The 25,333-nt window shown below is 40.0% G+C and overlaps 1 protein-coding gene across 1 annotated transcript in view; it reads left to right on the forward strand.

Moving 5' to 3' along the window:
• The first annotated feature begins 12,450 nt into the window (after positions 1 to 12,450).
• The window catches only part of LOC125902916 (non-muscle caldesmon-like), a 34,723-nt gene continuing 21,840 nt past the window's right edge, over positions 12,451 to 25,333 (forward strand). The window contains exons 1-2 of the mRNA XM_049599555.1: positions 12,451 to 12,709; positions 23,947 to 24,087. Coding sequence (XP_049455512.1) covers positions 12,651 to 12,709; positions 23,947 to 24,087 — 200 coding nt within the window. The 5' untranslated portion in view covers positions 12,451 to 12,650. The remainder of the gene's footprint in view (positions 12,710 to 23,946; positions 24,088 to 25,333) is intronic.

A 25,333-nucleotide genomic window follows, 5' to 3' on the forward strand; every position in this document is an offset into this window, starting at 1 on the left:
AAAGGCATCAAAATCCAGCACTTGGGCAGTGACTTGTGATGTCAGAAACCAACAAAAGAAGGCATCCTTTAACATCAGCCATTATAGTTTAGCAGTGTCTGGTGGTGTCAGGGGGACAAGGACGAAAGTTAAGGTGGCAAAAATCCGTGTGGTGCAGGTGGGAGAGGTGGTGAATGGGTCCAACAAACACCGACTTTCACCTGAGAGAGCGATGTTCGCGTCCTGTAAGATTCTAAAGCCAAACACTGTTCTTTTCTCCTAAACCTAACCATGTGTTTGTTGTTGAAAGGAAAAAAAGTCAATTAGCGGTGTTGTACCAACGTAGTGCGTTTATTGTGAAAGAGACTGTATGTATCTTGAAAGAAGAGAATTTGACACAGTGTCCCAGAACGTCAACAACCAACGCACCCGGGGTACCTTGCACGTCACATGTGGACGTGGAAAGGCCATGACGAAGCACATTAATATGTGAGAGATTGTGTTGGTTTTTTACAAACTGTTCGCCAGTCACTTGCGGTCCATTCAGAAGGGACCCGTGACCCACTTTCGGACCGTGATCCACCAATTCGGAACCACTGCACTAGAAATAAAGTTTCATAAATTTTAACTCAAACATTCAATTGCAATAAACGATCAATAAAGTAGTTACCATTAACCAGTGGTAACAAAAAAACAATTATCCACTGATAAGGTGTTTTAGTGTGCTCAAAAAATCTTTACTAAAACAACCTGAAAACACAAGATGTTAAATGGCTGTTTTGAACAAGCGTTTCCTGGCAATCACTCATAATATGAGTAAATGAGAGTAATGCAGATGTTACTGTAGTTGCCAGAATATTGTTTGTCAAGGTTTCATAAATAAGTGATGATCATCAAAAGTGTAAATCGTTTTAATTTTAAATTTTAGGGAGTACTACTGCCTGAGTGCTCAACATTTAACACTTAACACTTCATAATATTTTGTAATGGTTATAGTTTATGGTTGCTGTAACTGTTAGTTTGCTCACGATATACATGTATATACATTTCCATATTTGTACAATGTTAACTCATAAACTTTCACAAAAAAACACATCCTGTGTGGTTTGTTATTCGGGTGGCCACGGTGCACTTTTCACACTCCTCAGCTGAGCAGAGATGGATGAAATGATTAACAGGGAAGCTGGCCGCTCCAAAAACACGTTCATAACTCACTGTGAACCACGTCCATGTTGTAATGGAAACACTGGAGATGAAACTGATTCCTGTCACTGATCAGAGTGTTGCTGTGCAGAGAAACATACTCTCTGTAAATCACTGAAGTCAGCTGGAAGAGTATCAGTGTTGGCCGGCTCACACACACACACACTCGCACACTTGCACAGGGCATGTCCAGTATAACAGAAGCGTCAGCATGCAGAGGAGTTGATGTGATTACTGTCCTGCTGTCTTGGGGCTGATGAACAATAAGATTATGGTTTTTGAAACATAAAAATGAAATTAAAACAGGATATCTGGAAGGTATTTAAAGCTGTGAGCGCTGGCTCTCAACCTTAGCAGCTAATCTCTCACTGTGTTTAATGAAGCTGGCGGCTATTCAGTCATGAATGTTTCACAGATGTGTCATATGCTCATTATGAGTGAGCGATGGAAACCTTTCCAGGAAGGCAGAGTCGTAGAAACCCAGTCTCTCCCCCTGAATGGTGTGTGTGTGTGTGTGTGTGTGTGTGTGTGTGTGTGTGTGTGTGTGTGTGTTTGGGCATTAGGATTGCCTGTGAACGATGTGATTTAATTTCAGTCTGGTCAGTAGTTTTCAGAAATTGTAAGGGGTGAATACGGGTGAAGTGGGACACTTTCTGGTAATTTACCATCTGCGTCATTTTTAATTATGATCTATTATCCAGCACTTATGATACAATTCTAAATAGCAGAGCTCACCATGCTTAACAGGAGACAGAAAGAAACTTAAGTCCAGGTAAAGCAAAAATAAATGTGCGTGGCTGTGTGGCAGCATTTCATTCTCATTGTTGAGTTGGTGACCCCTGCCCTGTACTTCGTTCAAACATAAAATCTCTATTTATTTATTTATTTACGTATTTATTTTATACTTTATTTTTTCAAGCCCATTTTCATATGTACAGCTTATTTGCTTTTCAAATCATTACAAAGAAATATTGATATTTGCTTTTTTTCCTGTTTGCCTTAAAGAATTTCATATACTTTGCTCATCATGTTTTTGTGTTTTCCATTATATGATGAATATCCCGTGTGTTCTTTATGTTTACTTTTTAAATAACTTCTTATTTGTAGATAGAAGAAGAGTCAATCTCATTTTTCCCTGAACATTTGCCACAATCGACTTTAAATGCATTGTATAGAAGTTTTTCTAAAGATAGAAGAGAGAGCACCTCCTTTAACCACTGTAAGAATGATGGGGCTTTATTTGGCTTCCAGTTAAAAAGAATACGTCTGCGAGCCACCAGTGAGGCAGATGTTATGGCATTCATCTGCAGAGTTGTGACCTTGCAATTTGGGGGGGAGGGATACCAAAATGGTGATGTGAAAATCAGGTTCATTTTTTTAATTATTATTAATTATTATTATTGATTTTATAATATTTCCTCCCAAACTTCTGTTTGGTATGCATTTTCAATTTTTCCTAGTTATTTGGGATCAGTCGGACCTGATAAGTAAAATAAACTAAATATTGTCGACAATAACAATATCACATTGTCCTCAAATAAGATGATAATCAAGTCTCAGTGTCCTCAAACGAGACAACAATAAAGTCCCAATGTCCTCAAACAAGATGATAATAAAGTCCCTATATCCTCAAACAAGACGATAATAAATTTCCACTGTCTTCAAACGAGACTATGTGCCAATGTCCTCAAATGCGACTACATCCCAGTGTCCTCAAACGAAACAATAATAAAGTCTCAATGTCCTCAAACAAGACGATAATCCCAATGTCCTAAAATGCGACTACATCCCAGTGTCCTCAAACGAGACGACAATAAAGTCCCAATGTCCTCAAACAAGACGATAATAAAGTCCCAATGTCCTCAAACAAGACGATAATAAAGTCCCAATGTCCTCAAACAAGACGATAATAAAGTCCCAACGTCCTCAAACAAGACAACAATAAAGTCCCAATGTCCTCAAACCAGATGACAATAAATTCTCAACATCCTCAAACAAGATGATACTAAAGTCCCAGTGTCCTCATACGAGACAATAATAAAGTCCCAATGTCCTCAAACAAGACGATAATAAAGTCCCAGTGTCCTCATACGAGACGACAATAGAGTCCCAATGTCTTTAAATGAGTACATCCTAATTTACAGCATCTTAGCTTGTTATTGTTGCTAAAATTGGTCAGATTTGTTGCCATATCAAACTACAAACATTATTAATCATAAACAAGTTTCAATCTTGTCCACTTTTGTGTCGGGTTTAGACGGAGAGATGGCGGCCATCTTGTTTTTACATGGATTAATGTATTGTGCTCTTACTACCACTAGATGGCACAAAAAAGTGTTCATGGACAAGGACAACAGGTCTAAGTTAAGCAAAATGAAGTATGAGGTCCAGTAAATCCAAACTGTGGACTCCAGGTGAGGTGCAGTTAGATACTCATTAGGTGACTCCCTCTGGCAGGCTGCTGACACACTGAGGATCATCCTCACTCTCTCACATTAGCATTCAACATGACACTGAAAAAATATCACTGACTTGTCTACAGCGCTAATGTTCCCAAAAAAATTTGAGCACAGAACCAAAAAGCCACCCTCTTCTGCTTAAACTCAGAGGCTGACTTAAAAGAGATCTGATGAAGCATGAAATCTGAACCGTGACCTTCCAGCTGGCTCAGAGACAGAGATGACCTTCAGCCAGTGGTGCTGCCTGCAGGACTGTGTGGTTCTATTGTCAGCAGCAACACAGCTAAAGCGGTCCATTCATTTGTTAAGGAGTCACATTTAAGTCTTTTTTTTAATTGTACGTCATTAGAAATTTGGTGCAAAGACATAAAGAAGCTTCGTATCAAGGGGACATTAACTGGATTAGAGAAGTTAAGCTCAAAATTGACCCGAGTAGTTAAAGGAGCTGACGTGACTCATTCTTGCCTTGACCTTTGGAAAAGCTGATGTCAGAGTTTTGTTGTTTTGTTTGTTGATGCAGGCAGACACAGACCCTGCAGTCTACAGCTGTGCGATCTGACAGAGAACCTCAGACCACATTCTGGTTCTGGGTCGCTGTCAGGAAACCCAAACATCTCAGTCACTCCGGCATTCTTGAAATTTATTACAGAAAAATGTTAAACATATGAGCTCACCATGTGGCCGTCTTCATTATCATCTTAACGACTGAAGGAAACAGGCTAATGCTGTGTCTTAAAGTAGATACTTAGTAAGTTCCAGCGGTGGATGACGTACCTGAAGACATACTTGAGTTAAAGTAGAGAGATTTTACCAGGAAACTACTTTGGTAAAAGTTCAGGTCACCTATTCAAATATTACTTAAAGTTCTAAAGTATCTGTGGCCGGTTGCACAAAACACCCTAAGTTAAGATTTTCCTTAAGGTCTCAGTTAGGGTTGCACAAAACACTCTTAAATCTTCTCCTTAAGGTTTCCTTAAATCATTCACTTAAGTGTTTATGGTTTTCTCCTTGTCTTGGTCTTATACTTATATTAAGAAATTCCTGGACAATTGCACAAAAGACCTTAGCAACCAAAGCAATCTAAAACAAAACTTAAGGTACCTCTGACGTTATCTTAACTGCAACATGATGGAGTTTATGGTGATAAGTGAAAAAACTAACACACCCTGGGGAGACAGTGCTGCGACCAGGAGAACCCAGCGGACATACTTTTGATTTTATACTTTAGAGTTGAATTAATTAATTTTTGTTGGGATTTTCCTACATTTGTTTTCTGTTTACTGGTATTTGAGGCTCAGATTTACTTTGTAGTCTGTACTTTCTATGATTGTATTCCTCCAGAAGTTTAATCTTTTACTCTTCTGACCAATATGGTTTACTTGTCTTCTGCCATTTTTTCACTATCTCAGTATAAGCCAGCTTTGTGAGTTTGATAACAGGCATCACAAGCTGTAAAATCAATCATCATTTTTTCTTGAAGGAAAACTTTTAAGGGATTCTGTGCACCTGTCCAAGTGTCTCAGCTAAGGAGAAATTAAGCCTTAAGTATCATAACCAGACATCCCTTTCCCCAGCAACACTTTCCAGCTCCTCCTGTGGGACCCCAAGTTGTTTCCAGGCCAGATGAGAGATGTAATCCCTCCAGCGTGTTCTGGGTCTGCCCCGGGCCTCCTACCAGTGGGACGTGCCCGGAACACCTCCAACAAGAGGCACCCAGGAGGCATCCTGATCAGATGCCCGAACCACGTCAACTGACCTCTTTGGATGTGGAGGAGCAGTGGCTCTACTCTGAGCTCCCTCTGAATGCCCGAGCTCCTTACCCTATCTCTAAGACTGAGCCCGCATCACTGCAGAAGTTGCACCAAACTACCGATCCTTCTCACACTTCATTCTACCCTCACTTGTAAACAAGACCCCGAGATACTTACTTCCTCCCTTGAGGCATTAGCTCTCCCCCAACCTGGAGGGGGGAATCCATCAGTGGCTAGGACCACTGATTCACAAAACCTTCTGATTTTATTTTGTAGCAGCAAAGGCATGAAAATGCTTAGGACATAGAAATATATAGATACTGCAGTACAATACTTTGACTTTTACTTTTCCAATGCATAGAAATGTATTGGAGTACATTTTATTCAGAGGATTTAGTAGAGTAAAAGTGAAAGCTGACAAAAATATAAAAACTCAAGTAAAGTACAGATACTCCCAAAAATACTTAAATATTGTAACAAATCATCATTACATTGTTACAATATTTAAGTATTTCTTAAATGACTTCCTTCAAAGTCAGTACAAGCCATGTAAACCTAAAGAAGCTGCAGGACTCTGGATTAGTGACCCTTTTTGTACTTTGCACCTTCTCGGCAGCGTTTTATTTCCACCTTATGTTGCAGGAAAGATTACCTTCCATCCAATGAGCTCTTATTTTCCACATTCTTCCTGTAACAGATTTAATGACAGCCCAAGCACATCCGAGCATCAGTCACTTGTTGCACTGAAACAAAGATGTACTCCTGAGGCGGTGTTTCCTTTCCAGGCTGTGTACCACCTCCAACACGCTCTATCAACTTTAACTTTCTCAGATTAGCTCTTGAATGCTCCTCCTTGACGTCACTCCCTTTAAATCCCATTCCCTCATCAGTCTGGATCGGATTGGCAGTGGCTGCGTTACTGCTTGTGACGCCGTCTTTTTGGGACAGCTGGCAACATTTACTTCAGTGAGAGAGACTGATGGGCTGTTTTGGCTCAGTGGGGGGAACAGAGCTGAAATCTTTGGTTCCAAACTCAGACGGATGTTTTCAAATTGTATGTTAAACTTATTATATACCAGCAGAGCTGTCAACCTAACTGTGATTAAATGTTAAATTACATACTGTAATGGATACGATGCAAAGGCAGCATGAAAGCAAACAAAGTGAGTGGAAAGAGCAGAGGCAGGTTCACTCCAGGTGACGTGAACTGAGGAGACACATCTGCTCAAATTGAAAATGTTTCAAGTTCCACTGAAAAATTTTCATGACATGAAAAAGTTGTAAGACTCAACCAGACTACATTTCAGTTAAGGATGTCAGTTTAATATGAATAATTTATTATAGATTTACATGACTGTAAAGGAAAATTTGAGTGGTTAATTAATTTAAGCATATTTTTATTAAGATGAAGCCAAGAAAAAAAATTTTTTTCTCTGCCTGCCGCTGTCTTTGGTGTTATGACCGACAGAGGGCACCAAAAAATGTTGAAATTCTTTTAAAGGTACCTTGTGGAGTTTTTGACCATTAGTTGTGTTATGGAGTAACTTTTTGATTCTTGGGTTCCCACCATAACAGGATTTGGTTAGACTGCTGGAGTTTAAGGGGTGTAGTGCATCACCTGCAGCTCTTCATCTAACAGCTCACTGTGGCTGCTCCTGAAAATCAAATCTTCATGACAAACACATCTTTTTCCTCTGACTGCTTCACAGAACCCCCCCCCAAGACATGTTGGCAAAAATTGAATTTAAGTATGTTTTTTTTGGTGTGTAATCACCTTAAAATAAGAATTGTGTATTCGTTACCTTAGGGGGGTTCTCCTCATAGACTGTATAAATATTGGACGAAGATACCGTGACATCACCCATTGGTTTGTGGGATGCCTTTTTGAAGCCTTGAGTTTGGAATTTTGGCTGTCGCTATATTGGGGGTTTTTTGGAGCCAGAAGTGACCATGTTTGGACAAGAGACTGAAGGTGTGGAGGAGCGAGGGTGTGATCTGACTTATAAGCCCCTTTTACACTGCCAGATTTTCGGCAAATTTTGGGCCGTTTTGCCGGCAAGCTGCGAGTGTTTAGACACACAGAGCCGGATTGGCGAGTTGATGCCCAATTTTCCGCCGCACAGGGGTAAACATACTGAAAAAGAACAAGGCGCCCTTCCGCCACGGAAGGAGCTGTTGATGACGTCGCATGTGCGACCCACTGGTGGTGGATAAACAGGAAACAGCTGATAGCAGGAATTAGCGAGCAGCTAGTAGCAAGAGAAACGCAAACCTGACAGACACTGTAAAGATGAGCAACTGGTGAGACAAGGAATTGCACGCCCTCCTTGCCTTCGCAAATGAAGAGGCCATCAGATGATGGGGCGGTGAAGGACAGACCGACTTATGAGAGAATCACCGAAGGACTGACCAGCCGCGGCTTCCCTCCCACGTCACTGTTTACGTCACATGCTGAGCTACATGTTTTGTTACTTGCTCACGCCCTCCATTGCGCCGAAAAAGGCGCATTCTGTATAAACAAAAGTAGGTAGGTGGCATTTTGCTGCACTCCCCGATTTTGTTTTTATACTGCCAATGCTGACAAAAGACTGATTGGGTTTTCCTGCAAATTTGCACAGCTCCTGTTTAAAAAGGGCTACGTTGTGGTGAGGCCTTGCAGACAGCCTGTCACTCAAGCAGCCCCGCCCTTACGTATGCGTGACCTTGGGCCTTAAACAGGAGCTATAAAAAATGTATCTCCTCCGTACAGTCATGAATGCTAAAATAGTCTGAAGAGACCAAAACCGTCTTTTTTGTTCCAGGCTGTAAACAGAGAGAGAGAGTTAGATACAGTGTGTCATTTTTTTATAAAACATGGCAACCATTCATGTCCTATTTATGGCCTAAAATGTTTGTATGTATGTATAGATACATGTTCATAATTGGTTGGACAAACAACATGTGTGTACTCTTATTATATACATATGTACAGACATCTATTCTGTGGTTGGTGCTGAAGTACAGTACTTGCTGGTCACACTGCCTTTAAGAGCTTTTTTTATTTTTGTATTGTTCATTTTTGAGGGTGGGTGACTTTTGTTTGTGTTGCTTGCCATAAAACCTAAAAATTTTTTTTCAAAAGTATATTTTACTTCAGTACATTTACAGATTGAAAATCTGTAAACTGCTGTGAATATTACCCAAAAATGATTAAATGTAGGCATGTTGATGATCAACTTATTAGATAAATAAGGAGAGCAGGCCTAAAGCTGCAAATCAAGGAGCTTTCAGACATTACATGTTCACACAGGACAATAGCACATTGTGTGTATTGTGTGTGTTTTTGAACTGAACACCTCCTCTGGGGGAAATACTGGAGAAAGTGTTGAAGTTGGCGGACCGGGGGCGGCGGCTCTGTCCGTCACCATCAGCCTCTTGTGGAGCTGTTACAACAGTCAGACTGTGTTAAGTGCTGTGGGAGTGTAGCCGTGGCAACCGTTTTGTGGAGTGTTTGTGAGTGTTTCAAGGTCCCATGGGATTTGGGGGGGTGGGCGAGCGAGAACGAAAACAGTGTGTGTGCATGAGAGAGAGAAAGAGAGAGAGTGTAAATCAGTGTTGGCTGGAAATGCCTGTGTGACCTAATGCACATCTGTGTGTGTTGGACTGATATCTGGGGAGAGTTTTTAAAGAGGAAAGTTCTGTCTTTGTGTTCAGAGCACTGAGTCTCTTATCTGAGTGTGTAAATACAAACAAACAAACAAACAGCAACGTGGGTGGCAGTGAGCCCTGATGATGCTCTGACAGTGGTGACACTCAGTATTTGGAGCTGGACGGAGCAGAGCGGCTCGTCGCCTCCTGCAGCTGCTCCTGTTCTGAGCTGCCATATCTTATTCATAACCCGTTGCACAGTAACCAGATCCAACAGAACTAATTATTCCTTCAGCCTCGTTCTCAGGCTGCTGCTCACATCTGAGTTTGATACACAACGGCTCCTGCTCTGATCTCAAGTTCCTATTTCACATCAGTTATCTGATGGTTTTATACAGACTGATGATGTTATTTTAATTTGTGTTAACCAGACTCATAAAAGATGCATTCCAGGTGCCATGAAGATGCACAATAACTTACAGTTCTTATTTCATTTTTACATTGTTTTGTGAAATTCCTTTAAAATTAACATTTGTATTTTATTATCACTGTCTTAACCCTACAGATATGATTGTATGATACTAATGGATCCTGCAGGTTTCTTTTGTTTTCTGCTTGTTTCTTGCAACAAATGTCCTTGGCTAAATGCAAGTGTTGCAATCTGCAGAATCTGTGAGAAGAAGAAGATATATTTTATCAATCCCAAAGGAGAAATTCAATTTTTTCACTTTGTTATCATATACTGTACACACAGGCCTGAAATATACACATGCACAAACAGGACCCATACATGCATTAAGTGCAGGGATGTCAGGGTGGGGGGCCTGCCCATGGGCGGGTGCCCTGGGCAGTTGGGTGATCGGTACCAAGTCCCTATGGACTGAGCTTCTGTCACCCCAAATACACCAATGTTTGCAGTAATTGCTCTTACTGTTGTAAACACAACATTTAAACCTGGCCCCTCCTCCCCACACTGCTTTTCCATACACTGCAAGTCATTGTGGGGATATCACATTGGTTGTAGTGGAATAGCCGATACTTTAGCAAACTAACTAAGCTAACCGCCAGCACCTACCTGTCCAACATCCTCATACTCTCCTTCTGTGCTCGTCAGCAAAACTGAAAGTCAGCCCCAGATTCACTCTTTTGAATGAGCTTTGTGCACTTGTTGTTTCGTTCTGCTTTATTTGCTTTGTTTCTGTGTTGTGTCTGCAATTTTTTGTAGCTTCCACTTGAGGACCAGACACACTAACCTGACATCAAAGAACTAACGACAACAGACACTGCACGACTGTTGCATTGTCTCATGTCACCTTTGTCTCAGCCAAAGAGTTGCGTTTGATTACACCTCAAAAGACTACAGCCAGTGGCCAACTAACACATTTATTCTGCGCCTTTATACCAGCAGGCGGCTTTGGGCTGCATTTGTCATTAAAAAAGGAAACGGGAAGAATGATAGGACTGATTCAAGATGCTAGATAGCAAGTTAGCATGCTAGCAACCCAATGTTTCTGCTAAGGAGTTCAGTGGCTAAAAAATATGACCTTACCTAATATCACAAGTTTATTTTGATCTCACGCCTTCTTCGCTTTAGTCGTTTGTTTGCTGTCCTCACCGCTAATTAGAGTGATTTCACTCACGGACGGACTCTACCATCTCCGACACCAATCCATCGTGCTGGATTGGCCAAGAAAAAGCTGACAGACGCTCACCAACAGCCCGATATCGACCAACTGCAGACAGTCGGCTTGGTGTGTCAGGGCCTTTGGATGCATGCTTCTACAGTCTAACGCCTGGTTGTCTCAACCTCACCTGCGCGCTGTGCCCAGAAAAATAAATAAATAGATGAGAAGAAAATAAGAAATTCCAGGCAGAGGGCAGAGTCTCTGCAAAATAATACATCGCCACACACTTCTGGTGCGTCTTTAGTGATGAATGAGAGGGATTGCTTTAGCATGAGTCTTTAATTTCTTTCAAGGAAAGTCCTGCATAGCATACCTTGAACTGTTTATTAAGGATATTTATGCTGCCTATTATTTCACTAAGGGTATCAACTATAGTAACATTCAGTACGTTTACATGCACAGTTCAATTCCACTTTTAATCGGAATGAAAGGCCATTCCGATTAAAAGTGGTCATGTAAACGGTCATTCCGATTGAAAATTAAATCCGATTAAAGGGGGTGGTTTAATCTGTTTGTCATTCCGAATGAAAGAATTTTGTGTGCATGTATACACTCATTCCTCTTTAAATTCATTCCGGTCTTTCTGCGCATGCTCGTTTCCTTGCCCTTCTGGCCCGATGACGTATATAGCGCGCATAGCAACGGGCTGCATAGCAACAGGCTGAGATAGAGGAGTCGGACTTGTTGCACTCACCGGTTTCCATTTGCCAAAGCATGGTCTTCTATCTCCCTTCTTCGACCTTCTACCTCCCTTCTCCTTCTCAACAGACGAAGCATTAGCAGAACAAGATTGTTGTCGTACTGCTGCTTTAAGAATATAAGCAAAACATGCCCGAAAAAGGCACTAGGAACGGCATCGTCAAACATCTTGTTATCCGGAGCGAGGACTACAGTGTTTTCTTCTGGTAAACACGTAACATCCGCCCGCCCCCTATCCAATCAGAAACCTTCCCTGCCCCAAACCTTACGCAGACCTGAATAAAGGCAATTGAACTGATCTCCCATGTAAACCCTCATTCGGAATGAATATTTCCCATGTAAACTACCTGGAAACACTTTAATTCCGAATGATAACCGTAACCATTAATAGAGTATATTCTATCAACTGAAACATAGATGAGAAAAACAGAAAGCACAGAAACGGTCCAATTTTGTCTCACGTGTGCACATTGACTCAAACTGGTGACCTTAAGTTGTTTTTAAAATGTTATATCCATAGTTGACTGCCTGATTCGACACTTCCAGGTTTTTTCTCCGCTATTTGGAACTCAACAGAAAACAAAAAAGCAAATCAGCTACCAAGTATCAACTTCAACATTCTACATATTGCTGCCGACTGACGAGCCAGCAGTGATCATTAGGCTGTTTAAATGATGTAACCGATGCAAAATATATCACTCAACCATCAGGACTCTGTGTATTTTAGAGAGATTTACTGGTAAATTAATGAAAATTAATACATTATCTGGGAAAAACAGAAATATTTAAAACACAGAGAGTGACAAGAGGAATTTATTTTGTTTCCTGTAACAGGCTGGGCTCTCTGAATGACTGTAAACACAGACGTACGCTCGCTGCCTCTCACTGTGTTACTCCCCTCACAAACAGTACACATGCATACAATATTGTCACTGATCCACTGTTATGATATCATCTTACTTTCCCCCTTGGGTGAGTCACATGACCCCTGTTAGGGTGAGAGAGGGAGGGTCAAAACACTTCAATGAAAACCACATGGAGGGAGGAGAGAGCTGCGACCAAGCAGAGAGAGGAGAGAGAGAGGGGCCAACGTGAACCACAGAGACACACGAAGAAGAACAAGAGAGCAGCTGTAGGAAAAGATCTGAGCCTCCAGGACCAGAACCAAAGGTCAGACCCGGGAGCAGAGGCTACACGACGACCAGAACCAGAATCAGGACCACAGACCAGGAGCAGCCCAGTCCACCATGTCAGAGTCCATCAGGAGAAAAAGCTCCAGCAGACAGCTCCTGCAGAACCTCATCAGGTGAGAGGACAAAAATACTTTTAACATATTACAATGTTTATTTATTTACTTGTACCTGCAGGATAAAATTAGTTTATTCTGTTATGATACGTTATTGTCACTACTCTAAAGTATTTTACTTTATTATTCTACTTTTATTTTACTTTTACTCTTTAGTCTTTACTCCTAACCCAGCAGCACATGAAATATTTAAATAAACTGTCTCGACCAGACATTAAAATTAAAATGCAGTAATACAATTATTTATTATAAAATAACACTGACAGGGGCCATTTTGCCTGCAGAAGGAGGACTTTATTTTTGTTATTTCAGGAACATTTCTTCTTGCAACATCTATTAACTTTTTCTTATGAAATATTTTTTTCCCGTATGATGCTTGACTCTGTCTTTCTGTCTTTCTATCCAGTTTTGAATGCAGTAGTTTTATTTGTACTACAGTGTAGATTTGATACTTTTACTGAAGTAAAACATCAGACTGAATATGATCATATATTGATATTAATATTTCAGGACTAGAATAAACCACAAAGAAAAACGGTTTATGTTCATAAAAGCACATTGCAAGAACTCAAACAGTTTCTCCTCGCTTTTTATAATGTGTGTCATGGTTGCAGTTATAAAATTTATTTCATTTCAGAGATATTAAGGCGTAATGAGAAGTATGTTTTTTATGGTGTGTGGCTTTGACTGAGCTTCTCACAGTTATCTGTGGTGGTCGTCATTTGCTCTTCCCACCTCTACCTCCACCCAGCATCCGTCACTTTTGCCTGGACTTAGATATTTTGTCTTACTGAAAACACCAAGATGACATCAAGTGGTGAACCCAAATTCCAGGCTCACATTTATTCTAATTATTGTAAGTGGGGGATTATTGCAGGATGGCTTGCTTTCATCTGTACTTCAATTTTAAATTAAGTGTCTCTGAAGAGAAGAGAAGAGAAATTTGTCATACAGCTAGATTACGAATACACACAGAGCACACAAATTTGAACACAAATAATTTTATAATGTGTAACAAACTTTATTAAAATATGTAAAACATTGTGCTGAAAGCCTCAACACAAGCTCACTTTAATGTACAGTTGTGATAGAATGACATAAAACATGAAGCACATCCACCTATCATCATTCAAACTAGTCATCAGTGGTTAAAATAAGATCACCATCATCACCCACCAATATGATATGGAAGTCTGATCATCAGCGGACTTGTCCTGACCACTTTACAGTTTAATTGCATGATCTACAAACTGTAGACTGCAGGAAATCTGACAGTAGTGTCCGTGCTGTCAGTCATATTTACGCCTTCTTACTTTCTTTGTAAATCACTGACACAAGAAAATCCAAATTAGGAAAAGCAGTTGAGCTCAAGTTTGGTTTGAAAAAAAGGCAACGTCGACAGCAAAGTGTGATAAACTGAGAGCATGTTTTTGTTGAAGTCTTAACATCTCAGGACAAATATTTCAGTTTAATCGTGACACACATTATAACAAGTAAAGTCACTTTCTGAAAGCTGAAAGCTGAGTACAATCAGAGATGGGTGTAGTAGCCATTAGAAGATTGAATATTTAAAGCATTTCTTCATTAGCCTCAGTATCACCATGTAGTGGCTGCAGATAATGAGGGGTATACTGCGTTCTCAGAAAGAGAACAATAAGGGACCTAGAATCAAACCATGTGGAACACCAAACAAAAGATGAGCAGAGAACAAAGTCTCCTATCCATTTGAGACCATTTCAAAGGCTGTGGCCAACACCTGTTGTCAGAGGTGATTGTAGTGAATGCTGCAGTTTAAAGGAATACTTCACTCACAAAAAATGATAATTAGTATGTTAATTACTCACTGTATGTAAAAAAAAAAAATTTTTTTTCACAAATTAAAGGTGAGAAGTGGTGAGTTATTGATATACAGATGGTCATTTTGCAGGTGAAGTATTCTTTTAAGAACTGCTAAAATACGTTGAATGCCACAAGTAATTATCAATGGTATATGACATATGCCTGCAAAGTACACCGATAACATTTATTTTCACAGAATGTGTTGGTTTTTCCAAAGTTATTTGGTTTCCAAATCCTCACACCAACCTCTAATGAATCAAGCGGTGTTACTCATGAACCACTAATGTGATTGGCTGGTAGTATTTCACCTGATGTACCATTCTTTATCTAAGACCATATCTAACAGTATAAAAACCTGATGCAGAAAAACTCAACACTGATATCATTAGTTTTTCCAATTATGACGGAATTCAAAGCCATGAGCAGAATTAGCTTCATACTTAAATCGCACTTAAAAACCATCAAGACACTTCTGCTTTCATTTTTCTTTACTCCACCACATTTATTTGACCGTTGTGGTTACTACTAGGGAAGCACGATAATATCGGCACGCCATCTGTATTGGCCAATATCAGCTTGAAAATGAAAAATCGGAATCTGCCAACATGCTTTATCTTATTTTGCACAATGGAATGAATATTACATACATTGTAAAGTATTGTATTTCATGTCTCCATCTGCTGATGGGCCATCACGATAACAGTATCCATTCATAATATGATGTTAATTGCACTACAGAAGAGACTTGATGATGACTAAAATTAGCTTGGGAAAAGTGGATATATCTATCGGTATCGGTTATCGGCCAAATGAGTTGTTACATATCGGCATATTGGATTTCGGCAAAAAATCCAATATTGTGCATCTCTATTTCTACTTATGTTGCAGATGGATATTTAAAAAAAACCTATGCATCCATCAGTATATAAAATATTTGAATTAAAAGTACCTTGACCAGATTGATGTTAGACTAGGGTTTACATGTAAATGCATTGTATACTAATATAATATGATGCACAATAAGTAAATTTACTTTTGATACATTAGGAGATATTTTCTTGTGCTGCAGTGACAGTTGATTTCTTCTGTCTTTTATTAATACCATACTTTAATCGCACTGAATAACATCTATTAAATCCACCCAAGAACAAGGCAGTGTACCCTGGAAAGACTGGACGTTGCCTCGGTAACATCTAATAGGGATCCAAATCAACAATAAACAATTTCGTTTTCCATAATACTCCCCCTTTTGAAGGATAATGGAGGCTCGATCATTCCTGTATCATCATAATCAGTTTTAATTCGATCATCTTTAATCATATCCTTTTGTTCTCTTTTGTACCCCGTCGCTCTTCAGCTCTTTATTGACCTCGTTTGGCCGCTCAACACAGTCGACTCTGATTTATCTCCTCTAACAGGCACCAGGAGCCTAATTTAATGTGCTGTTTTTTTGTATTTGCATCTAACTACTGTTCCTTGTTGTCAGTGAGTTTCTTGTTTCCTCAGTGATCGGTGGAACATTGCTGTTCATACATTGTGACTTCACTGAAAATGACACTGAGCTCTGAGTTCAATGGCTTCTTTTATAGTTGCAACTTCCTTAATGGCCATGACATCATCTGGCAGAGTCCTGAACCCCCTCCTGCTCAACTACACACACACACACACACACACACACACACACAAAGAAAATGCAGTTCCCCAGGCCTCCATTGCCTCATTGTGTAAATGGTGGAAAAAGTGATGCGTATCGGACAGATTTCCTCCATAATTTGCTCGTTTCACATTTATGCTTCACAGCATCGTGTTAAATGTCCCAGCAGACTCTGGAGATACCTGGAAGTACAGATTGTCCTGCAGAGACAATACCTTGTAACGGCAGTTATTCACCATGTGAATAAAGCAGAGCAGACATGCCTCATCTACAACAACAACAGTTAGTGATTTCCTATTTAACACTTCATGCTGTTGATAGAAGGCAGTGACTTGTTGCCCTCAGCGGTGATCTGGACATGTCATCTGTCATCACTGTACAGCAGATAGTTTTCCAGCTTTGCTTTCGGAGATATTATGGAGCTCTCAAAGTCAAAGATGCTAGCTTTTTTTATTTTGTGCACATAGGCGGCCAGGTCTCTTAGAAAGTCTGTATATGTAGTCCTAAATTGTTTTGCCAATTAGGCTGTGGAGTCAAACGTAATCGCTGGATGATGTTCAGAGTCTATGTGTTTTTGAGTGAATGAAAAGCTACAGCTATCTACCACACGTGAGTCACAAAGAGGTGGTCAGGGTGGATGGAGGGCGTATAAAGCTCAGGACTTAAACTACAGAGTGCATCCAGAATCCCGTCTGAGGTTAGGTTTGGCAACAAAAGTGCTTTGGTTAAGTTAGGAAGGGATTGGGGTTTATATTAAATAATTAATAAATATGTTGTGTGTGAAGTCACTGCTGACTTTTTCTGTATTAAGCTAGACTATAATCTTTCCCTAACTTTAATGATGTCAGTGCCTAAACCTCATCATAAAAAGTTAACAATGCTGTACTCTATATGAGCTGATGTAGTATTACAAGATCAGATTTTTTGGCAGAAAATAATGATAAATGCAGCCCAGTCACCAAAGTAAAATGTTGGCATTGTACATTTCTGCAAACCACATTTACACTTTAACATTTGTATGTTTCATAACATAGATCAGATTATATGTGCATGAGCTGATATTCTCATCAGGATGAGGAGGAGATGGTGAATAAGGTGACACCATGCGGCAACCTTAGAGGCTGGAAATTGAAGTGCCAAACACTGCAGTTCCTCAGATGGCCACTTGAGGCTGGCTCCAAAATAGTAAATCCCTATAGACCCCGCCCCCCATGTTAAAATGCCACACTTTACAGCAGAAATAAACAGTTTTGCTCACTATAGCTAATTTCAACATTCATGACAACTGTACAGGAGGTAAATATTTATATAACGTCTCTGTTAGCATTTATTGAGGCCCAAAGTTACACATATTTAAGGGCGGTGGCCACTTGAGTGACAGGTTGACTGTGAGGCGTCGCCACAATCTGTCAATCAGATCCTGCCCTCGGTCCTTTACAGCTCCAGCCTCTCGTCCTAATATGGTCACCTCTGGCTCCAAAACAACCAAAATAGTAATGGCCAAAATGCCAAACTCAAGGCTTTAAAATGCAATCCACAAACCAATGGGTGATGTCATGGTAGCTACGTCCATTACTTATACAGTCTATGGGCGACACATTGGCATGATGGCTGCCAAGCAACAGACATCAACTGACCACTGTTCGAGACCAACAAGAGTCTGGGACATTTCCAGTTGTGTTTGTTTCAACCAAACTCTGTATTTTAAGCCAAAACATGATCTTTTACCAACCCTAACCAAGTGTTTTTTGTGTCTAAACCTAACCATACATTAACCAAAGTGTGGTCACAACATAAAAATGAAACAAACATAAAGAAACAAAGTTTCAACATATGTTGTTTGCAGAAATATACAATGCCAAAATTTATTGGGTTGAAATATGTTGTCAGTGAAAATTTTACTTATATGTTTAGTATGAACATTTTGTGACTTGCCTGATGTGTTAATTAACAACATTTCTTCATTATGTTAACAGAAAACACAATTTATTTTTCAAATTTCCTGTCACAAATTTGTTGTATACAGAGAAAGGGGGACACAAGATTTTATCTGCACAAGTTATCTTGTTGCACAAAATCACTGTCTTGATAATAAAATAAATTGTGCAAACATATTAGATCCATTTTTGTACATAATTCAATTCAGTTGATTCCTTCAAGTTAGGGGTAAAATACGTGATTCAAAGAATACTTTCCCTGCAAAGTGACCATTTGTTTATCAATTTCTCACCGTGCGTTTTGTTGAATTTGTGTCGAAAACTGTATTTTTGCTTGCCTTCATGGAGAATCCAAAAAAAGGCGAACATTCTTCATGAATTGAAGTAAACAGGCACCATGTTCAACAACTGCAAAACTGTATCAAAACAACTTTGCCGTACGAACACATGCTTGCATATGAATTCGCACACCGCTACTCAGTCATGCATGAGACTGTTTGTATTGACCTGTTTTAAACTGCAACGTTTTGGTGAAGATGCATGTGTTTGGGAAGTACTGAGCACACAACGGGACAAATGAGACTTGAATTATACCGCACCAGTTGTGTGAGAGTTTTCTAAATTGATGTTTTGATATAGATTTGCTGTTGTTAAGCACAGTTCTGTTTACTTTATGAAGAATGTTTGCCTTTTTTTGATTCTTGATTGAGGCAACATGTATGTGGGTAAGTAATATACTAATGGGCATTTTGCTGGTGAAGAATTCTGTTAGCTGAAGCCTTTAAACATACAACACCACACATGAGGTCCTTTAAGGATTTCAAACTTCCCCTTGTTGAATTTAAGGCAGCGCTGATGAGGTCCAGACAATCAAACCGTATCCCCAGTTGACCCAGTTCCCCCAAAAGAGTGGCCTCGCTGAGAAGCCAAAACATCCCTATCACACATCAAATTGATTTACAGCTAACTAAAGAGTGACTCTGCCAGTATGGCTCCCACTACGTCTCTCGTGAGTTTGATCTTATGTAGGTCACCGTCCCACATAATAATGACCACAGCATGTCTGACTGTTTGACTCACTCATGGCCAGTGTCCTCACCAGCAGCCATAACCAATGACATTCATCAGAATTTTATATTTGCCTTTAAAAGATGCTGCTTTTTTTTCTTGATTATTTCTTTCAGCCAAATATTTGATGAGCTGACATTGTTGGGAGAATTGATCATATTTTTGGGTGAAGGCCTTGTCATTGAATCTGTCCACAACTGGCCCGCACAAAGGCGAATGGTCTGCGTGTTTTATGTATTCTTTTAATAAGAAGCAACAAGCTTGAGGCTTTGGACTGTTTTTCTTCCATGATGTTTCTGCAGTGCTGGGACTAAATTCTCAATCTGCTTTTACCAGCAGATTTCATCAGACCTTGCTCTGTGCAAAGATGCAAAGTTTATCTTAAGCTATTACGAGGCTTCAGCAGTCTTGAGATGATAAAACCAAGTGAGTGTCCCCCAGAGTTGCAGCCTCTTTAGTACCAAATCTCCTCTTTGTGTTATTGTCCCATCAGCGCAGCCGAGCAAGGACGGAATTTTATACTAGAAAGACAGTAACATTAGAAGATATCCACTTGATTGTCTAACTTGTCAAACCCACACTGCCGAAGCCTCAAATTAAAGAAGTATTTCATTACTGGAAAGATGTTCTTTTCATCAGACTGGGCTCTCTGTGCAGTTGAAAGATAAACACACTTTTGACAACAGTGCTACATGACCAGAGGAACAGAGGAAAGGGGCTGTGGCATTTGCTTTTGCTTGAGAAACCTACAGCCACCAGAATGCACTGTGCTGCACCGGAACAATAAACACTCCCACTGGTGGGTGATGTAATGCAAGTTTGGCCGCTGTGACATAAGGAAAATATAAAAAAGCAGCGGTCATGACGACTGACAGCGTTTGAGGAACCAGACTTTGGTGTCAGTTCTATTGAAGTCAATGAGGTGGGCACATCATGTTACATTTTAACCCATCATATCTTTATTATTTCAACTTTGACTGAAAAATCCTTCTACCAAATTAAAAATACACCTTACGTGCTGTTGACTGACTTTTTTTAAATCTAAATATGCATGTTTTTTTTCCTTGTTATTGGTCTCCAAACATGCTTCACATCATGCTGCACCCAGCAGCATCTCAGCCTCTGCTGGATAGAGCCAAAAGTCTGGCTTCTCCAGTGCTGTCACTGTTGTTGTGACCGTTCCGTCTTTTATATTTTTAGATCTGAGCACTGGTAGGATGGAAGGAAGTTTAACAAAGTTTGTTTTTTGTTTACACACCCTACCCACATTGTTATGATGACACAAAGCTGGCGGAAAATCAGTTAAGTATCCCTTCGACTTGTGAACTTTGAATATATTTTGCACAGAATAAGGACTTTAGATTTTGTCCTCCATCACTCTGGAAAGGATCTTGTAATGTCCAGTATGAACAGGAGGATCAGTTACACTCTAGTGTTATATATGTTAGATACTGTGTATATGCACATTTTTTTAAAAATTAATTTATTTATTTGTTTATTTAAAACAGGGAATATAAAAAGAGCAGCCGCGCACATCCAAAAAGTGAAGAAGGTGCTGGACTAAAAGAATTAAACTAAACAAACAAAGAAAAGTCCGCACACTTCAGCTCCCATTTTAGGTCCATTTATTCCATGAATAAATGGACCTAAATTTAGTTTATTTAAAACAGGGACAGTACATATTGATGAACATTAAATGTAAATATGTAGGATTGTAGCCAATGGCTAATTTCCATCGTCGGTCCCTTGACAGGTTGATGTTTAACTAATAATAATAATGAATAAATAAAAAAAAACCAACAACAAATAAGCAAACATATAGCAAACAGTAATACAGACATGATAGACCAAGAATTGGGGGACCAGTTGAAAGTGCAAAAGTGCTTGAGTGTAAATTAAAGTGTGATGTGCAAAGTGCTCAAGTGCTTAATATTATTGCACATTGCCCATGTTAAAGTGCTAAATGAATTGCACACCGCGTGATTGCACAGGTTTATGAAGTGCCAGTCCAGTGTGCAGGTACTATTGCACTCAAATTAGCATACATAGATGTATTTATGTACGCACAATTACACTGAGTTACATACATATTGTATGTATGAGTACAAGGACTGGCTTGGCTTGTCACCGGCATATCCCAGTATACAAGCCAGACCACGTCCTGAGATGGTTCCCCAACAAAAGATAGACAGTGCTTTGTGCTGTTATATTGCCCATAGTGATTGCACATTTTATTGACAGACGTGAAAACTGTGAAGGATAATTCTGGTTTATTACACCTTGAGTCTTGTTAAAAAAAAACTGAGTGGCCTCGCCCACAATGTGTGTGTGAATGTGTGTGACTCTTAGTGTAAAAAGCGTTTTGTGTGGTCAGATGATGAGAAAGGCGCTTTACAAGTGCAGGTCCATTTACAATACAACATGATTATCATTGTAAAGGTTTTTCAATACTCTAAGTATTGTGAAAACATACGTTAACTTTTTTTTTTCCAACTGCAAATTGAGGAAACATCTGTTTTTATCAAATAAGTTTACACTCTGTTCATCTCACTTCAGTTGTTTTTATTGCAGCAAATGTATCTAGTAGACTGACAAAGCAACTGACTTCAGTATTCCAGAAGGGAAAAGTTTCATTTGCATTTGCTATATTAATAATCTATATAAGTAAAAGATCAATACTGCCGTTTGTGTGTTGTTACAATATTGCCATGCAAAATATCATGAAGCTAAGCTGTAGTGATTTTTCCCCCACCCTAATATGTTTATATATGAAAAGTGGCTTATAGGTGTACAAATCTGATCATGATCATTCAAGCAGTTAGACAGGTTTAATACAGTTTAGCCAGAACATTTAAACCACTGTATCTGTAGGTAAAACTAACTGTCAGTGTATCTCAAATGACGATAACAATCCCTCATTGTGCAGAACAGTGAGTGCAGTGGGTCAAAGTTGAAAACACGAGTCAGTCTGTAAATTCTGGTGGATGTTTACAACAGCATTTATTTTCTCTTTCAAATCAGTTTGGAGTGCCCTGACCCTCAGTGTTTGTTTACCAAGATTTGTATGGAGATCATGTTTGTTGCCCAAACATGGCACCACCTTTGCCATCTCAACAATTACTTTGGTCGCAATGTCATCATGGCCAAATCTCAGAAAAGCTGTAAACCGTAATCGTCCTTTAAAACCAATGACATCAGACTTCGGAAAACGTGTTTGCACCCAACCGAAGTCTGTCAACAGGTGCTCTCCAGAGATGGGTGATTTAAATGGCTGACCGAATATTTCCAAGCTTCTTGTTTGGAAATAGACTTTCTCCAGACCTTCTGAAGTATGACGAGATGGAGCTGTGGCTGCACAGGATTACAGTCTCCCTCCATCCTCCTCCATCTCCTCACCTCCTCCCTCCCCCCTCTCTTTGTTTCTCTCCAGAGATTGAACTGAAGTGAAACAGCACAGCAGCTGGCTCCAGCTCCTCCAGATGTGCGTGGACAATAAAAAGAGTTATTGTTATTAAGTCCCTCCCCCTGGAAACAGAAGAAGGAGCTTGCTATGAAAGAGAACAACTAATTCTTTCCTATGATTTTTAAATCCGCTTACCTGAGAAAAATCCTTGTACATAAACTTTTTTATAGATAACTTTCAGTGTTGTGATAGAAAATTAACAAATAGGAAATGTGGATTGTGTGTGGCTGGCTGCCAGAGTGGTTCATGGTTTATATTTTTATTTCTCTGCTTATATAGCATCTGTCTTCACTACACCAACCTGCGTTTTGAATTTTTGGCGTCTTACCCTCAGTTAAGAGAAATCTTAATGCTACAGCACACATTGATATTTTAGGCAATAGTGTGTCTCCAGCTTTGCGGCAACAGTGTCTGTTTGTCCTTGTTTCAACATGTTGTGCACAAAGCCAGATCTGTGAAGAAATGGTTTTCCCAGTTTGCCGTGGATGAACTTGACTGGCCTGCACAGAGCCCTGACCTCAGCCCCATCCAGCAGTTATGGGATGAAGTGGAGCTGTGAGCCAGAGCTGATCGCCCAACATCAGAGTCAGACCTCACATACTCTTGTGTCTGAATAGGAGAAAATCCCTGCAGTCAGCAGGTTCAGCATCTAAAAGAAGGTCTGAAACCACAATAGTGGAGGTTGTTATAGCAGTACTTTAATGCCCATGATTTAGGAATGACGTGTTCAACAATCATATAACTGTTACATTCCTTTGTTTTCCACCAAAATAGGTCAACAAATTCTCGTAGAACAGTTCGTATGATATCCTATGAATTGGCGCCCCACGAATGACGTTACATCCTTAACGTACAGATACTTTATTAACATGAAGTTTCCCGTTGGCCACCATAGTTCTCCTACACGCTTGGCACACAAGAGAAGTTTCAATTCTGCGGCTTCACCCCTGGATACCACTAAATCTAACACACTTAAACTTTAAACAGCTTCAGCAAAGAAGAAGTAGATGGTACTGTCAGAGAGTGTGAAGTAAGATGATTCTTCTGACCTTAAAGCGACTTAAAGGGGACAAACAGAAGGATTGTATGTTAAGGGGTAAACATCCCTGTTAACCTTGGCACTGCTGCTGACTCTTCACACACAGATGTTCTTCAGGGAAAGTTTAATTCAGAGTGTTATCCTTGGACGGTGCTACTCGGCTCCTTTTGTTCTTTAAATGAGTATTTCTGGAGGTGTTGTAGGAGTGTGATGACAGCTTGTTGGTGTTGGTTGCAGTTTGACAGCCCAGCGGAGCCAAGAGGATGCTGAGGAGGTGGAGCGGGAGCGAAGGAGGAGGGCCAGGGAGATGCGGAGAGGACAAGGGAGCCCCTCCTGGCCAGAGCCCCCCCAACACAACGAGCTCACACACAACATAGAGTGAGTACAACACATTGTTACACACACATGCTTTACTCCTCTGCGCAGGCCTTACAGCTGGCTCACTCTGTTGTGTGTAAATATTGGCTATGAAAGCTTGTGGTAACGTGGCTGTAGATTCACTACAGCAGGTGCCTGGGGGCCACGTTTGCAAAATGACAGGAGGCCAGTGGCCAGATTCTGGGATTTTAGGAAATTCTGAGCCTCCCCTGGCACTTTTTGATAAGCGAGCTTTGTTTTGATGCTTTTTAATGCACTCTGGCCTCTTATTTACATTGATACTACAAAAAATCTCGTTGTAAATCAGTTTATATTCACAGTGAATTTGAAAATGGTCGGCGGGCCACCTGGCAGCCTATCACTGACCAGAGCTGGCCCATGAGCCGCAAGTTGAGTATCACTGCACTACAGTCAGTCCAGGTGGCACAGGTATAGATTTGGTCCTCAGCGTATTTTACTGTAAGTAAGTTTCGATCACTTCATCTTTCTAAACATTTTTCAGTCATGCACAAAACGGGAAACTCTGGAAAATGATCGTGAAAAAAAAGTTTTTACTCTCACCCAAAATAAAAAAATAATTTGGAACAAGTAGCTACTGTGGAAGAGCTATTTCGCTGTGATTTCAGGGTTATAAGGTGGAACAAATGTTGTATCAACTATTAAAGCTTTAAAGGAATTATTTGCTTTCTTGCTGAGAGTTAAATGAGAAAATGGACACCACTCTCATATGTTTTACAAAGAATCAGTAGCCAGTTAGCTTAGCTTAGCATAAAGACTGGAAGCAAGGAAAAACTGTGGGCCTTGCTCTATCCAAAAATAACAAAATCCAACTACAAGCACGATCACTGATTATAATTTTAAACCTTGTCTGCTTAATCTGCACAAACAAACCATACATCTTGTGGTTCTCTTTCACAGCATTCCTTTCGTGTCTCACATTAGGCATTCCCAATATGGAGATGCTCACTCACGCTACTCAGAGAACCGGGGTTACACAAGTAACCTAAAGTTCTCTTTCAAAGCATTCGTTTCGTGTCTCACATTGGGAACGCCTAATGCGAGACACAAAACGAATGCTATGAAAGAGAGTTATGCAAGTAACCTAAAGTTTTATGGGGTTGTTTCAGTGTGACTTCCTGTAATCTCCTTTATGCTAAGCTAAGATAACCGACTGCTGGTTGTAGCTTCATACAGCACAGATTTGAAAGTGGCAACATTTGTCTTGTGTCTCTGTCCTCAGCTCAGT

This window comes from Epinephelus fuscoguttatus, linkage group LG2 (assembly GCF_011397635.1).
Source record: "Epinephelus fuscoguttatus linkage group LG2, E.fuscoguttatus.final_Chr_v1".
In the NCBI taxonomy this organism is placed as follows: domain Eukaryota; kingdom Metazoa; phylum Chordata; class Actinopteri; order Perciformes; family Serranidae; genus Epinephelus; species Epinephelus fuscoguttatus.